The 16,236-nt window shown below is 45.7% G+C and overlaps 1 protein-coding gene across 2 annotated transcripts in view; it reads left to right on the top strand.

The window, feature by feature from the left end:
• Positions 1–16,236, top strand: part of LOC115203477 (UPF0606 protein KIAA1549L) — a 148,075-nt gene that overhangs the window by 33,459 nt on the left and 98,380 nt on the right. For both annotated transcript variants that reach the window (XM_029768170.1, XM_029768171.1), the window contains exon 2: positions 14,183–14,530. In XM_029768170.1, the coding sequence (XP_029624030.1) occupies positions 14,183–14,530 (348 nt within the window). The remainder of the gene's footprint in view (positions 1–14,182; positions 14,531–16,236) is intronic.

Here is a 16,236-nt window from a genome sequence, read left to right as displayed (position 1 = left end):
GACACCACCACACCACAACCCTCCCTGGCAGCCAGACACCACCACAACCCTACCCTGGCAGCCAGACACCACCACAACACAACCCTCCCTGGCAGCCAGACACCACCACAACCCTCCCTGGCAGTCAGACACCACCACACCACAACCCTCCCTGGCAGCCAGACACCACCACACCACAACCCTCCCTGGCAGCCAGACACCACCACAACCCTCCCTGGCAGTCAGACACCACCATAACCCTCCCTGGCAGCCAGACACCACCACACCACAGCCCTCCCCTGGCAGCCAGACACCACCACACCACAGCCCTCCCTGGCAGCCAGACACCACCACACCACAACCCTCCCTGGCAGCCAGACACCACCACAACCCTCCCTGGCAGCCAGACACCACCACACCACAACCCTCCCCTGGCAGCCAGACACCACCACACCACAACCCTTCCCTGGCAGCCAGACACCACCACACCACAACCCTCCCCGGCAGCCAGACACCACCACACCACAACCCTCCTTGGCAGCCAGACACCACCACAACCCTCCCCTGGCAGCCAGACACCACCACAACACAACCCTCCCTGGCAGCCAGACACCACCACAACCCTCCCTGGCAGCCAGACACCACCACACCACAACCCTCCCGTGTGTGTGTGTGTGTGTGTGTGTGTGTGTGTGTGTGTGTGTGTGTGTGTGTGTGTGTGTGTGTGCGTGTGTGTGTGTGTGTGTGTGTGTGTGTGTGTGTGTGTGTGTGTGTGTGTGTGGAGGATGTAGTAGGGGTTGTAGGGGAGAGCAGGTCTTGAAACTGTTTGTCCTCTAACAAAGGTTGGAGTGTTTTGGAGAAGTGGTTTATTTCTGTCTGTTTGGACTGCATTTCTATTGTAACATGGTTGTAACATGCTGGTTGTAACGTGCTGGTTGTAACGTGCTGGTTGTAACGTGCTGGTTGTAACGTGCTGGTTGTAACATGCTGGTTGTAACGTGCTGGTTGTAACGTGCTGGTTGTAACGTGCTGGTTGTAACGTGCTGGTTGTAATGTGCTGGTTGTAACGTGCTGGTTGTAACGTGCTGGTTGTAACGTGCTGGTTGTAACATGGTTGTTTTAACATGCTAGTTGTAACGTGCTGGTTGTAACGTGCTGGTTGTAACGTGCTGGTTGTAACATGGTTGTTTTAACATGCTAGTTGTAACGTGCTGGTTGTAACGTGCTGGTTGTAACGTGCTGGTTGTAACGTGCTGGTTGTAACGTGCTGGTTGTAACGTGCTGGTTGTAACATGCTAGTTGTGTGCTTCAAGGTCATAAAGCCCTGTATTCCATCCTCATACTGAACTAGATATCATGCTGCACACTGGACTTGGTAAAGGGCCAATGCCATTGTAACAAAGGGAAAGTTGTGCCCCAGTCAGCACTCTCAAAGTGAGGGTGTAAAGGAGCCTCTGTAATCAATTTAGGGAAATTAGAGGACAGCTTCTAATGACAGCATCTTAACGGTATCTCTGATCAGCCCTTTAACAAGGTGAAAGGGAAATCAACTGGATATCACTTAGGAGTTTCTTATCTAAAGGACCATTTGGGGGTTTCTACTCCTAAACCAGTCTTTACAGAATGTTCACTCTGCCGGAGGGAAAATGAGCATCCAAAAGACATCATCATTGAAGGGGTGCTATAATCCATACAGTAACTGTGAAAAACTTGGCATTCAGTCATCTTTACAGTGTGTTGTATTATAGCCTACTGTGAATGTATTGTCACACAAACACAGAGTAGTGGGTTAGAATGTTATGCACTTGTTTATAATGTCTATTTATGGTTGTCAACTTTCTGTGTAATGATATGAAACTATCTTCAAATGAATCTGGGTGATCCCAGTAGGCCTGTGTGTGTGTGTGTGTGTGTGTGTGTGTGTGTGCTGCACTGTGTGGTAAGGGATCTGTGTTATCTCACACACCCATTGACGTGTGCCTCATTGACTTCATTTGCATATAGCGCTACAGAAATCAATTCAACTGTCACCTCACCTCCCCCACCCTTCTCACCCCAGAGAGGAGAGGACTTGTCTCCAGCCCCCTTCCAAAAAGATTGGGAAGGTAGCCTGGTCCCAGATCTGTAGCTGGTCCCAGATCTCCTCAGACTAAGAATATAAAATACTTACATTGTCATGACAGAATATCATTGTCATTCCCTTCCATATGTATAGATGTGTTATGTGTACATACAATATTACAATGGTTGTGGCTAAAGCATACAGATCTGGGACCAGGCTACCTCCTCAGTCCCCTGTCCTGTACTGCAGCAGAGTCAGATCTGGGACCAGGCTACCTCCTCAGTCCCCTGTCTGGTTGTCTCAGAGTCAGATCTGGACCAGGCTACCTCCTCAGTCCCCTGTCCTGTACTGCAGCAGAGTCAGATCTGGGACCAGGCTACCTCCTCAGTCCCCTGTCTGGTTGTCTCAGAGTCAGATCTGGACCAGGCTACCTCCTCAGTCCCCTGTCCTGTACTGCAGCAGAGTCAGATCTGGGACCAGGCTACCTCCTCAATCCCCTGTCTGGTTGTCTCAGAGTCAGATCTGGGACCAGGCTACCTCCTCAGTCCCCTGTCCTGTACTGCAGCAGAGTCAGATCTGGGACCAGGCTACCTCCTCAGTCCCCTGTCTGGTTGTCTCAGAGTCAGATCTGGACCAGGCTACCTCCTCAGTCCCCTGTCTTGTACTGCAGCAGAGTCAGATCTGGGACCAGGCTACCTCCTCAGTCCCCTGTCTGGTTGTCTCAGAGTCAGATCTGGACCAGGCTACCTCCTCAGTCCCCTGTCTTGTACTGCAGCAGAGTCAGATCTGGGACCAGGCTACCTCCTCAGTCCCCTGTCTGGTTGTCTCAGAGTCAGATCTGGACCAGGCTACCTCCTCAGTCCCCTGTCTGGTTGTCTCAGAGTCAGATCTGGGACCAGGCTACCTCCTCAGTCCCCTGTCTGGTTGTCTCAGAGTCAGATCTGGGATCAGACTCCTGGACAGTGAGTACAGCCACTGTGACTGTCACTAGAGTGGAGCATCCTGGGAAGTGTCCTGTCAGCTCCTCCTGAATCAGTGTCCTGTCAGCTCCTCCTGAATCAGTGTCCTGTCAGCTCCTCCTGAATTAGTGTCCGGTCCAGCACTCTGCTCATTCCCTCTGCTATCTGTGTGGGATTGGTTTTCTACATCCCTTCATCCAAATAAAAAAGGAGAGGATAAGAGACAGATTGCAATCTGTCAAATGAATGAATGAATGAATGAATGAATGAATGAATGAATGGAAGACCGTGTCGTGTCTTTGGCATCATTAAAGTGAAGACTGTTATTTTATCAACTCTCTGTAATTATTATTACGTGATTAAACTAATCATGTAAATGTAATTAACTAGGAAGTCGGGGCACCAAGGAAAATCTTCAGATTACAAAGTTATAATTTTCCTACTATAACTTTTCAGATATTTTAATATCTGATCAATTAGTCTTTTAATTAATGAATTATTCTTTACCTCATGTTAGTCTCATTCCAAATGTCGTAAATTGTTGGTTATCTGCACGAACCCAGCCTTCACTATGAATCATCCATACATCAATTGTCTTAATCATTTATTTACTAACTAACAAAATAATCCCAGAAATGCATAAACAAACAAACAAAGTAGATATGGTTACAAGGAAATGATAGGGGATGTGCCCTAATGGGCTTAACTGGTGTGGCGGCTTGGTAAACAAAGGGACTGAGAAGGGCGCGAAAGACAAAAGACACTACACAGTTGATAATTATAGTAATTGAAATGCTAATCCTTTGCACATGAACGCTCACTCATTCGGGAATAATTGCAATCAATATATATATATTTACGCTCAGTGTGTCGTTGTGATCTCTGTTGGAATCATCCGTCTTTCTGTTGGAAAGTTCATCTGGACTTCTCTTTGCGTCCCTGGAGTCTTTCGTGGTTAGAATGGATACTTCAGAGTCCCATTCAGAAATGTTCTTATAGAATAGATGTTTCGGCAGTTGTCGGTCTTCACATTCCAGGTCGACATAAATTCTAGCTGCGGACTAGTAATTAGTATCGAAGATTTGCTCTTATTCTGTCGGTATCGATAGTCTCAGAGTTTAACAATTTCCACCAGTGTAGTCAATGCTCCACGTGGTTTGTTAGGAATTCAACAACCGTTATAACCTTAGCTCCCTCAGATGACCGAGGAATGCATGGTCTCTACTCAAACCTTAGCCCTCTCGGTAATGGAGCTACGCATGGTCCCTACTCAAACCTTAGCCCTCTCGGTAATGGAGCTACGCATGGTCCCTACTCAAACCTTAGCCCTCTCGGTAATCGTGGTCTGCAGGGTCTCAAGATCATTTCTATAGGTGGTGGTTTTATTCGGAACAGCAGAAAAGGCTGTCCCATGATGCCAGATCAATGTCTGTGCTCATGGGGCGGGCCAATGACTTAGTTAACTTTAAAGGGAATTGGATTCTCTTTCATTAAACAGTTTAACATCACATTACATAATTTCACAAATAGTTTCATCTTTACTCATTTATTTTATACAATAACTAGATGCGTATCTCATAACGGAGACTCTTGTATAAACAGAGTTATGGTAATGTGGCTGTATTGTCTCTCAATGAGGTCACAAACATTAAACAAAATGGACCGGTCGTAGCTGGATTCTCCACCGACCGGTTACACATTCTCCAAAACATGGATATTGTTCAGTTCTCAAGTTCTGTGAGGTAGAAGAAGTTTCTTTGTTCTACTGTGAACCCTCTCTCTATACTGCACGAGGGAGAGAGTCTCCTCCAGGAATTTACGACCTGAGATAACAGAACCTGGGTGTAAGAGGGAGAGAGTCTCCTCCAGGAATTTACAACCTGAGATAACAGAACCTGGGTGTAAGACGGAGAGAGGGGGAAGGCACTCGCTATACCCAAAGAGGGCCACGTCATGACAACCGGAAGACCAAAAAGTGAATGAATAAATGACAGGTCAGGATGTTATAGCCCATCTCTCTGTCAACAGTTTGACTAGGTGGAGCTATGTGCTTATCAACAGTGTTGTATTAACCAATGGGCTGGGTTCCAGGCTTGCAGCTGTTGCTTGTCTCAACCTGCTGGGGTGTTGCCACCCTGGTCTGCAGGACAAGAGGACAAAACCACAGTGCTCAGTTTGTGACATCCTCCCAGACCACTGTGTTATCTACACCTCAGTGGTCACTGGCACTGCCCTCTACTCTCCCCACCAATCTGTGTAGGAACATTCAACCTCTCCTCCAGCCAAATGAATACATTAAAATGACTAGGAGGTTTTGGCCACACACACAACAATTGTTTCCATGTGGTTTGCAAAGCAGTTGGACGCCTTTTTTGCTTATTCTTTTCAAGTAGTTCATGTGTCTCAAATCCCTTGTCTCAAATGTACTATCCACCACCACTGTCACTCTGTCCTTTTATTGAAGACAATCTGCTTCCTGTATATAGTGGAAGGAAAAGAAAGGAAGCTGAAAAACAGAGGGAAAGGCGGCGAGTCAGAGGTGAATAGAAGACGCGGTGAATATATGAGAGGCTGAGCGCCCGTCGCACCAACCCTGGCAGTGTCACGTCTCAGTCCTGGCTGCTCAGAGATGGCACCCCTGGCTGGCTGGCTGGCTGGCTGGCTGGGGAACAAATAGACTGTGGAAATGAGGTCTGTATCTTGTTTGTGTGTCTGCAGAGATGCCCAGAGAGGGCCAGGGCTCAGTCAGCCTGTTCCTGTAAGCTCCTGTCCCACGGTCAGAAATGTTATGCATCATAATCACAGCTGTCTTTCTTCCTATTGGAAACCATTACCTCTTCACTTTGCACATGGCTAACCTTTCCGTTTTGGGGTTGTCAGTAATTGTTCCACCGTATTTGAATGTAGAGGGACAATGGCATACTGTACTGTAGCATAACTGTTGATATTGATATCTCCGTCATAAGAATATGGACCAATATAGGAGTCGGGAATGGTGAATAGTTCATTAGGCCCACACGTCCAAAGAAAGGGGTTGTTTTGTTTCGTTAACCTCCATTTGCCAGATATTGAACTGTCCACCCACCATTATACAGTCTGTTAGACTCCAGATACGGTACTATGGTCCATGATACAGACCTCTCTACAGTCTGTTAGACTCCAGATACGGTACTATGGTCCATGATACAGACCTCTCTACAGTCTGTTAGACTCCAGATACGGTACTATGGTCCATGATACAGACCTCTCTACAGTCTGTTAGACTCCAGATACGGTACTATGGTCCATGATACAGACCTCTCTACAGTCTGTTAGAATCCAGATACGGTACTATGGTCCATGATACAGACCTCTCTACAGTCTGGTAGACTCCAGATACGGTACTATGGTCCATGATACAGACCTCTCTACAGTCTGGTAGACTCCAGATACGGTACTATGGTCCATGATACAGACCTCTCTACAGTCTGTTAGACTCCAGATACGGTCTATGGTCCATGATACAGACCTCTCTACAGTCTGTTAGACTCCAGATACGGTACTATGGTCCATGATACAGACCTCTCTACAGTCTGTTAGACTCCAGATACGGTACTATGGTCCATGATACAGACCTCTCTACAGTCTGTTAGACTCCAGATACGGTACTATGGTCCATGATACAGACCTCTCTACAGTCTGTTAGACTCCAGATACGGTCTATGGTCCATGATACAGACCTCTCTACAGTCTGTTAGACTCCAGATACGGTACTATGGTCCATGATACAGACCTCTCTACAGTCTGTTAGACTCCAGATACGGTCTATGGTCCATGATACAGACCTCTCTACAGTCTGTTAGACTCCAGATACGGTACTATGGTCCATGATACAGACCTCTCTACAGTCTGTTAGACTCCAGATACGGTACTATGGTCCATGATACAGACCTCTCTACAGTCTGTTAGACTCCAGATACGGTACTATGGTCCATGATACAGACCTCTCTACAGTCTGTTAGACTCCAGATACGGTACTATGGTCCATGATACAGACCTCTCTACAGTCTGTTAGACTCCAGATACGGTCTATGGTCCATGATACAGACCTCTCTACAGTCTGTTAGACTCCAGATACGGCACTATGGTCCATGATACAGACCTCTGTACAGTCTGTTAGACTCCAGATACGGCACTATGGTCCATGATACAGACCTCTCTACAGTCTGTTAGACTCCAGATACGGTCTATGGTCCATGATACAGACCTCTCTACAGTCTGTTAGACTCCAGATACGGTACTATGGTCCATGATACAGACCTCTCTACAGTCTGTTAGACTCCAGATACGGTCTATGGTCCATGATACAGACCTCTCTACAGTCTGTTAGACTCCAGATACGGTACTATGGTCCATGATACAGACCTCTCTACAGTCTGTTAGACTCCAGATACGGTACTATGGTCCATGATACAGACCTCTCTACAGTCTGTTAGACTCCAGATACGGTCTGTGGTCCATGATACAGACCTCTCTACAGTCTGTTAGACTCCAGATACGGTACTATGGTCCATGATACAGACCTCTCTACAGTCTGTTAGACTCCAGATACGGTACTATGGTCCATGATACAGACCTCTCTACAGTCTGTTAGACTCCAGATACGGTACTATGGTCCATGATACAGACCTCTCTACAGTCTGTTAGAATCCAGATACGGTACTATGGTCCATGATACAGACCTCTCTACAGTCTGTTAGAATCCAGATACGGTACTATGGTCCATGATACAGACCTCTCTACAGTCTGTTAGACTCCAGATACGGTACTATGGTCCATGATACAGACCTCTCTACAGTCTGTTAGACTCCAGATACGGTACTATGGTCCATGATACAGACCTCTCTACAGTCTGTTAGACTCCAGATACGGTACTATGGTCCATGATACAGACCTCTCTACAGTCTGTTAGACTCCAGATACGGTACTATGGTCCATGATACAGACCTCTCTACAGTCTGTTAGACTCCAGATACGGTCTATGGTCCATGATACAGACCTCTCTACAGTCTGTTAGCATGCAGCTTGTCTTTGTGCGTCAGCAGTGTGGGGACAAAGACCTGTAATTGTCATTCACAGGTCATTCAGTAGCCAGACCTCAGAGTCTGTAGCACTGTGCTAACAGGCACCAACTGAACTACAGCAGCCAGGCCTCAGAGTCTGTAGCACTGTGCGAACAGGCACCAACTGAACTACAGCAGCCAGGCCTCAGAGTCTGTAGCACTGTGCTAACAGGCACCAACTGAACTACAGCAGCCAGACCTCAGAGTCTGTAGCACTGTGCTAACAGGCACCAACTGAACTACAGCAGCCAGACCTCAGAGTCTACAGCACTGTGCTAACAGGCACCAACTGAACTACAGCAGCCAGACCTCAGAGTCTGTAGCACTGTGCTAACAGGCACCAACTGAACTACAGCAGCCAGGCCTCAGAGTCTGTAGCACTGTGCTAACAGGCACCAACTGAACTACAGCAGCCAGACCTCAGAGTCTGTAGCACTGTGCTAACAGGCACCAACTGAACTACAGCAGCCAGACCTCAGAGTCTACAGCACTGTGCTAACAGGCACCAACTGAACTACAGCAGCCAGACCTCAGAGTCTGTAGCACTGTGCTAACAGGCACCAACTGAACTACAGCAGCCAGACCTCAGAGTCTGTAGCACTGTGCTAACAGGCACCAACTGAACTACAGCAGCCAGACCTCAGAGTCTGTAGCACTGTGCTAACAGGCACCAACTGAACTACAGTAACTTCAGACAATTAGAGGGACAGTGATTGTCCTCAGGAAGACAGAACAACAGTTTAAATTACATTTTCCAGTTTTGCCATCAAGGCCCTTTTCCTTATTCCTCTCCTCTCTCTCCTCTCTCTCCTCTCTCTCCCCTCTTCCTTGTCTCTCTAGTCTCCCTAGTGCCCACTATCCCATATACCCAATCTCTCCTTCTCTCTCCTCTCTCTCCTCTCTCTCCCCTCTTCCTTGTCTCTCTAGTCTCCCTAGTGCCCACTATCCCATATACCCAATCTCTCCTTCTCTCTCTACTCTTCCCCTCTCTCTCCTCTCTCCTAACATTCCCTCACCCCTGTTCTCTCTGTCCCATATGCTTTTCTCTTTATTCCATTATACCTCTCTACTCGCCCCTCTCTGTCCTCTCCTTTCCTCTCTTCTGTGGCTGTGTCCCATATGCTCAGCTGTCTCAGAGCAGGTGACAAACTGCAGGTGGACCCCACACCTCCGCTCCAGACCAGCCCCCGTCCAGCAGACCAGAGGGGGGTCAGGAAAGGAAGATTTCTCTCATGTTGGAATGGCGACAGGCAGTAGATCCTCGGTTCTCTCATAGTGGTAAAACATTTATTGGGCCTTTAGCCTGATATCTATCTGTTTTTTCACATTTATTTATAGAGTGACTTTGAAATTAAACCAGCACTTACTCTCAAATAACATCAAAACATGTTAAGTGCAGGCTCAAATTAATGAAGTGTGAAGGGGGTGTATTATGTGTAATGAATAAAGGTTTTAAACTGTTTATCAACCTCCCTCTCAGTTATTACTGTATTTATTTATTTTATTTATTTTGCTCCTTTGCACCATATTATTTATATTTGAACTTTGAACTTTCTTCAAACTACAAAATCTACCATTCCAGTGTTTTACTTGCTATACTTTATTTACTTTGCCACCATGGCCTTTTTTGCCTTTACCTCCCTTATCTCACATCATTTGCTCACATTGTATATAGTCTTATTTTTTTCTACTGCATCATTGATTGTACGTTGTTTTACTCCATGTGTAACTCTGTGTTGTTGTATGTTGTCGAACTGCTTTGCTTTATCTTGGCCAGGCAGCAATTGTAAATGAGAACTTGTTCTCAACTTGCCTACCTGGTTAAATAAAGGTGAAATAAATAAATAAAATAAAATTAAGATGGTCTGTCTTGGAACCCAGTTATATGGACATGTAATATGAATTGTCTGAGGGTATCGGTGACATTTCAGAATGCATTGAAAACAAGTGGCTGTCGATATTGGCATTTCACTGAGCTTATGCATGTTTATGATATCCCATTATAATTGTAATTTAACGGTGGGAAAATGTCTGGGAAAAAAATGTTTTTAGATGACTTTTGTTCGATGCAGAGTTAAATTAGAGTTAAACCTCTGCTGAGTATGTAAAACAATCCCTCTCTGTGTGTGGGTATGTAAAACAATCCCTTTCTGTGTGTGTGGGTATGTAAAACAATCCCTCTCTCTGTGTGTGTGTATGTAAAACAATCCCTCTCTGTGTGTGGGTATGTAAAACAATCCCTTTCTGTGTGTGTGGGTTTGTAAAACAATCCCTCTCTCTGTGTGTGTGTATGTAAAACAATCCCTCTCTGTATGTGTGGGTATGTAAAACAATCCCTCTCTCTGTGTGTGTGTGTATGTAAAACAATCCCTCTCTGTGTGTGGGTATGTAAAACAATCCCTCTCTGTGTGTGTGTGTATGTAAAACAATCCCTCTCTGTGTGTGCGTATGTAAAACAATCCCTCTCTGTGTGTGGGTATGTAAAACAATCCCTCTCTGTGTGTGTGGGTGTGTGTGGGTATGTAAAACAATCCCTCTCTGTGTGTGTGGGTATGTAAAACATTCCCTCTGTGTGTGTGTGGGTATTGTAAAACAATCCCTCTCTGTGTGTGGGTATTGTAAAACAATCCCTCTGTGTGTGTGTGTGGGTATGTAAAACAATCCCTCTCTCTGTGTGTGGGTATTGTAAAACAATCCCTCTCTGTGTGTGTGTGTGTGTATGTAAAACAATCTCTCTCTCTGTGTGTGGGTATTGTAAAACAATCCCTCTCTGTGTGTGTGGGTGTGTGTGGGTATGTAAAACAATCCCTCTCTGTGTGTGGGTATGTAAAACAATCCCTCTCTGTGTGTGTGGGTAATGTAAAACAATCCCTCTCTGTGTGTGTGGGTATGTAAAACAATCCCTCTCTGTGTGTGGGTATGTAAAACAATCCCTCTCTGTGTGTGGGTATGTAAAACAATCCCTCTCTGTGTGTGGGTATGTAAAACAATCCCTCTCTGTGTGTGTGGGTAATGTAAAACAATCCCTCTGTGTGTGTGTGGGTATGTAAAACAATCCCTCTCTGTGTGTGTGGGTAATGTAAAACAATCCCTTTCTGTGTGTGTGGGTATGTAAAACAATCCCTCTCTCTGTGTGTGTGTATGTAAAACAATCCCTCTCTGTGTGTGGGTATGTAAAACAATCCCTTTCTGTGTGTGTGGGTATGTAAAACAATCCCTCTCTCTGTGTGTGTGTATGTAAAACAATCCCTCTCTGTATGTGTGGGTATGTAAAACAATCCCTCTCTCTGTGTGTGTGTGTGTATGTAAAACAATCCCTCTCTGTGTGTGGGTATGTAAAACAATCCCTCTCTGTGTGTGTGTGTATGTAAAACAATCCCTCTCTGTGTGTGCGTATGTAAAACAATCCCTCTCTGTGTGTGGGTATGTAAAACAATCCCTCTCTGTGTGTGTGGGTGTGTGTGGGTATGTAAAACAATCCCTCTCTCTGTGTGTGGGTATGTAAAACAATCCCTCTCTGTGTGTGTGGGTAATGTAAAACAATCCCTCTCCGTGTGTGTGGGTATGTAAAACCATCCCTCTCTGTGTGTGTGGGTATGTAAAACAGTCCCTCTCTGTGTGTGTGTGGGTATGTAAAACAATCCCTCTGTGTGTGTGGGTATTGTAAAACAATCCCTCTCTGTGTGTGTGGGTATTGTAAAACAATCCCTCTCTGTGTGTGTGGGTATTGTAAAACAATCCCTCTCTGTGTGTGTGGGTATGTAAAACAGTCCCTCTCTGTGTGTGTGTGGGTATGTAAAACAATCCCTCTGTTTGTGTGGGTATTGTAAAACAATCCCTCTCTGTGTGTGTGTGGGTATTGTAAAACAGTCCCTCTGTGCGTGTGTGTGTGGGTATTGTAAAACAATCCCTCTCTTGTGTGTGTGGGTATTGTAAAACAGTCCCTCTCTGTGTGTGTGTGGGTATGTAAAACAATCCCTCTCTGTGTGTGTGTGGGTATGTAAAACAATCCCTCTCCGTGTGTGTGTGGGTATTGTAAAACAATCCCTCTCTGTGTGTGTGGGTATTGTAAAACAATCCCTCTCTCTGTGTGTGTGGGTATTGTAAAACAATCCCTCTCCGTGTGTGTGGGTATTGTAAAACAATCCCTCTCCGTGTGTGTGGGTATTGTAAAACAATCCCTCTCCGTGTGTGTGGGTATTGTAAAACAATCCCTCTCCGTGTGTGTGGGTATTGTAAAACAATCCCTCTCCGTGTGTGTGGGTATTGTAAAACAATCCCTCTCTGTGTGTGTGGGTATTGTAAAACAATCCTTCTCCGTGTGTGTGGGTATGTAAAACAATCCCTCTCTGTGTGTGTGGGTATTGTAAAACAATCCCTCTCTGTGTGTGTGGGGGTATTGTAAAACAATCCCTCTCCGTGTGTGTGGGTATTGTAAAACAATCCCTCTCCGTGTGTGTGTGGGTATTGTAAAATAATCCCTCTCTCTGTGTGTGTGGGTATTGTAAAACAACCCCTCTCTCTGTGTGTGTGGGTATTGTAAAACAATCCCTCTGTGTGTGTGTGTGGGTATTGTAAAACAATCCCTCTCTATGTATGTGGGTATTGTAAAACAATCCCTCTCTGTGTGTGTGGGTATTGTAAAACAGTCCTGATCTCTGTGTGTGTGTGTGGGTATTGTAAAACAGTCCTGATCTCTGTGTGTGTGTGTGGGTATTGTAAAACAGTCCTGATCTGTGTGTGTGTGTGTGTGGATATTGTAAAACAGTCCTGATCTCTCTGTGTGTGTGGGTATTGTAAAACAGTCCTGATCTCTGTGTGTGTGTGTGTGGGTATTGTAAAACAGTCCTGATCTTTGTGTGTGTGGGTATTGTAAAACAGTCCTGATCTCTCTGTGTGTGTGTGTATATTGTAAAACAGTCCAGATCTGTGTGTGTGTGGGTATTGTAAATCAGTCCTGATCTCTGTGTGTGGGTATTGTAAAACAGTCCTGATCTCTCTGTGTGTGGGTATTGTAAAACAGTCCTGATCTCTCTGTGTGTGTGTGGGTATTGTAAAACAGTCCTGATCTCTCTGTGTGTGTGTGGGTATTGTAAAACAGTCCTGATCTCTCTCTGTGTGTGTGGGTATTGAGTAGAAGTACCTGGTGTTAAAACAAATCAAATGATCTGTGTCAGTTTAAACGTGTGGTACAAGGCAGTTTTAGTAGACAGGATACTTGTCTGTGGGATCTTGATGATCTTAACAATGATTTTCAAGGTTTGAGTATTAAAAAGTGTGTGTGTGTGTGTGTGTGTGTGTGTGGATGCACCCACCTTGCCAGGTGAAACATACAGCAGCAGCAGGTGATGTGACAGGCTTGCTAATCTTTAGAAATGAATAAAAGAACCCCCCAGACAGATGTGTAGAGGATGTTTGGGGACATGCTGAGAATGGAGAGAAGGAGGGAGGGAGGGACTAGTGCCAGCCTCACAGCCGGACGGCCATCTTAGGGCTGTTATCACTGACAGTTTGTTTGTGACACCTGAACCAGATGTCTCTGTCTCTCTCTGTGACATTAGTACTTTAAAACGATTTGAAGTAAAAAAAAAAAACGACAGGTTTAATAAGATTTTATAATAGACATCAAGATGTTTTTAATGCATGTACATGATTCAGAGGACATTTCATACAATTTCAGCCCTTTGGTCACATTAGCTTCACTCTAGTATACACACTAGGTAATTCAACTGTGAATTACAGCTTGAGTGAATGTGCTTTAAGACTGAAATGTGTCTGACACTGTTATTCTTCAATGCTTTCTAAATGAGGTGGGAAGCATCAACATTTCTATTCAGGTGATGAAAAGGGTTTTAGATTGTCAGTGGCTCCTGCAGTGTAAGGATGCTGATTGCTATTCTCTCTTCAAAGAACTCACTTCTGATCCCAGGCCAAATGGAAAACGTCTTTGAATGGTTTTGCTCTAAATGGAAAGAAAATTACACACTTTCACTCTGAAACTTTGTGCAACTTTAAAATGATCCCTCCATGGCTGAAGTAGCCAGCATTGACCCCTTGCTTCCCTTTCCGCTCTATTCCAGATGAGACGAACTACGACGCCTCTGGTTCTTCTGATGTACCCAATGACACAACAGCCTCCGCCCATCCCATTCACCCATTGGCCGGCTTGCTGTTGGTGGATGAGGAGCCTTTATCAGTCGTCCAACCAGATGGCAGGGCTGTGTCAGAGGGGGTGGGGCTGAGAGAGCAGCCTGCCTTCTCCTCCATACTGACCCTGCTGGCGGACAAACACCCACTGAGCTTGGTCCGATCCAAGGCCTCGCCAACCATCCCCAAGGACAACAACCAAACAAGCCAGTGGCCTTCGGTTGCTCCCTTCTCCTCTTCTTCTACTGTGGAGCCGAGCAGAGACCTGTCTGACAGCTCAGGTTTGACTCCCAGCATGCTTCACCAGACCAAGGCGTCATCAATTACCAAGGCGTCATCAATGTCAGTGTCATCAGTGGCGTCCTTCATGACTGGGGATTGGAGGGCAGTGTCATCATCAGCACATACATTGTTCTCATCATCATCATCATCATCATCATCAGCAATGTCATCACCATCACCACCTCCATCAACATCATCAGCAGCAATGTCATCACCATCATCACCATCACTATCATCAGCAGCAATATCACCACCATCATCATCACCATCGTCATCATCATCATCATCACCATCATCATCAGCATCATCACCACCATCATCATCATCAGCATCATCACCAGCATCATCATCTGAATGGTTAATAACAACAGCCTTTGCTTTATCCTATGACATCTCAAGCCCGTCTAACCCTGTCAGTGTGACACAAACTGCCTCATCAGTGTCATCTGTGTTATCTCTGAATAAAACATCATTGAATCCCCCAATCCAATCCAGCATTAGTTTAGATGTAGATATATTTACAGTCACAAAGAGCTTACCACTTCCCCTCTCTGACTCCACTCACCAATCACTGACTAGAGGAGTGACACAAAGGACAACGTCGTCAAACAAAATAGACACCAGCCCTTTCACAACATGGAAACCACCAAAGACAGAACCAAACCATTCCACCTCTACTAGTGTTACCTCTGGAAACGTCCCTTTCACCATTTCAGCCAGAACCATCAGATCCTCAGACAGCCACAGAACCAGGACTGTTTTCACTAACAACAGAGAGACAAGCTCTTTACTTCTCTCCTCTCGTGTCCAGGACAGTCAAGCTGATCAAAGCCAACAGGGAGTTTTACAAACTGTCCGCTCAGCATTGCTGTCACCTCCACCTACTCCCCCACAAGGATATTTAGTTCCTGGTCTCATCACAGGGGAAAATATCAGTGCAACACCAAACAGGGCGAATAGAGATAAGACATGGGCAGGTAGTCAGACGGCTTTTATAAGAAGCACCTGGCCTGTAGCAGTTACCTCAGTGCCTTCTCATGCTGTAGATTCAAGTGTATCGCCGGCTGTGACGACCAGAATATCGGCAACATATTTCCCTATCTCAACTAACACCTTGCCAACCTTGTCAGGTACTGACTCACCCCGCTCAGACACCACAGTGGCTAAGTTAACAGGCTCTTACTGGAGCACAGCATCTCCTCAGAGCTCAACATATCCCAGTGATTTAGTAACAGCCACAGGGCACACCAGCTCAAGCGCTCCTGACCCCAATAGGAATAATGATGAGGGAGGAAGAGCAGGAGGGGAAGTCAGCTTGGATTCAACTGCTCAGACAAGAAGTCACCCCCTCAGTGACTCCACTCTCAGTTCTGTATCTGGAACACTGAGTGACTCCACTCTCAGTTCTGTATCTGGAACACTGAGTGACTCCACTCTCAGTTCTGTATCTGGAACACTGAGTGACTCCACTCTCAGTTCTGTATCTGGAACACTGAGTGACTCCACTCTCAGTTCTGTATCTGGAACACTGAGTGACTCCACTCTCAGTTCTGTATCTGGAACACTGAGTGACTCACCCATGTCTTCTAGTAGCATAACCCTTGGAGATGCAGGATTGACCCCTCTAACCTCGCTGACTCCTTCCTTGAATTCTGACACAGGCCTGATGTCACTTCCTGTCACTGATCCATCAACTTTAGCTCAG

This window comes from Salmo trutta, chromosome 12, assembly GCF_901001165.1.
Source record: "Salmo trutta chromosome 12, fSalTru1.1, whole genome shotgun sequence".
In the NCBI taxonomy this organism is placed as follows: domain Eukaryota; kingdom Metazoa; phylum Chordata; class Actinopteri; order Salmoniformes; family Salmonidae; genus Salmo; species Salmo trutta.
The sequence above is the reverse complement of the archived record's forward strand: the minus strand, read 5'-3'. Positions and strand labels throughout refer to the sequence as shown.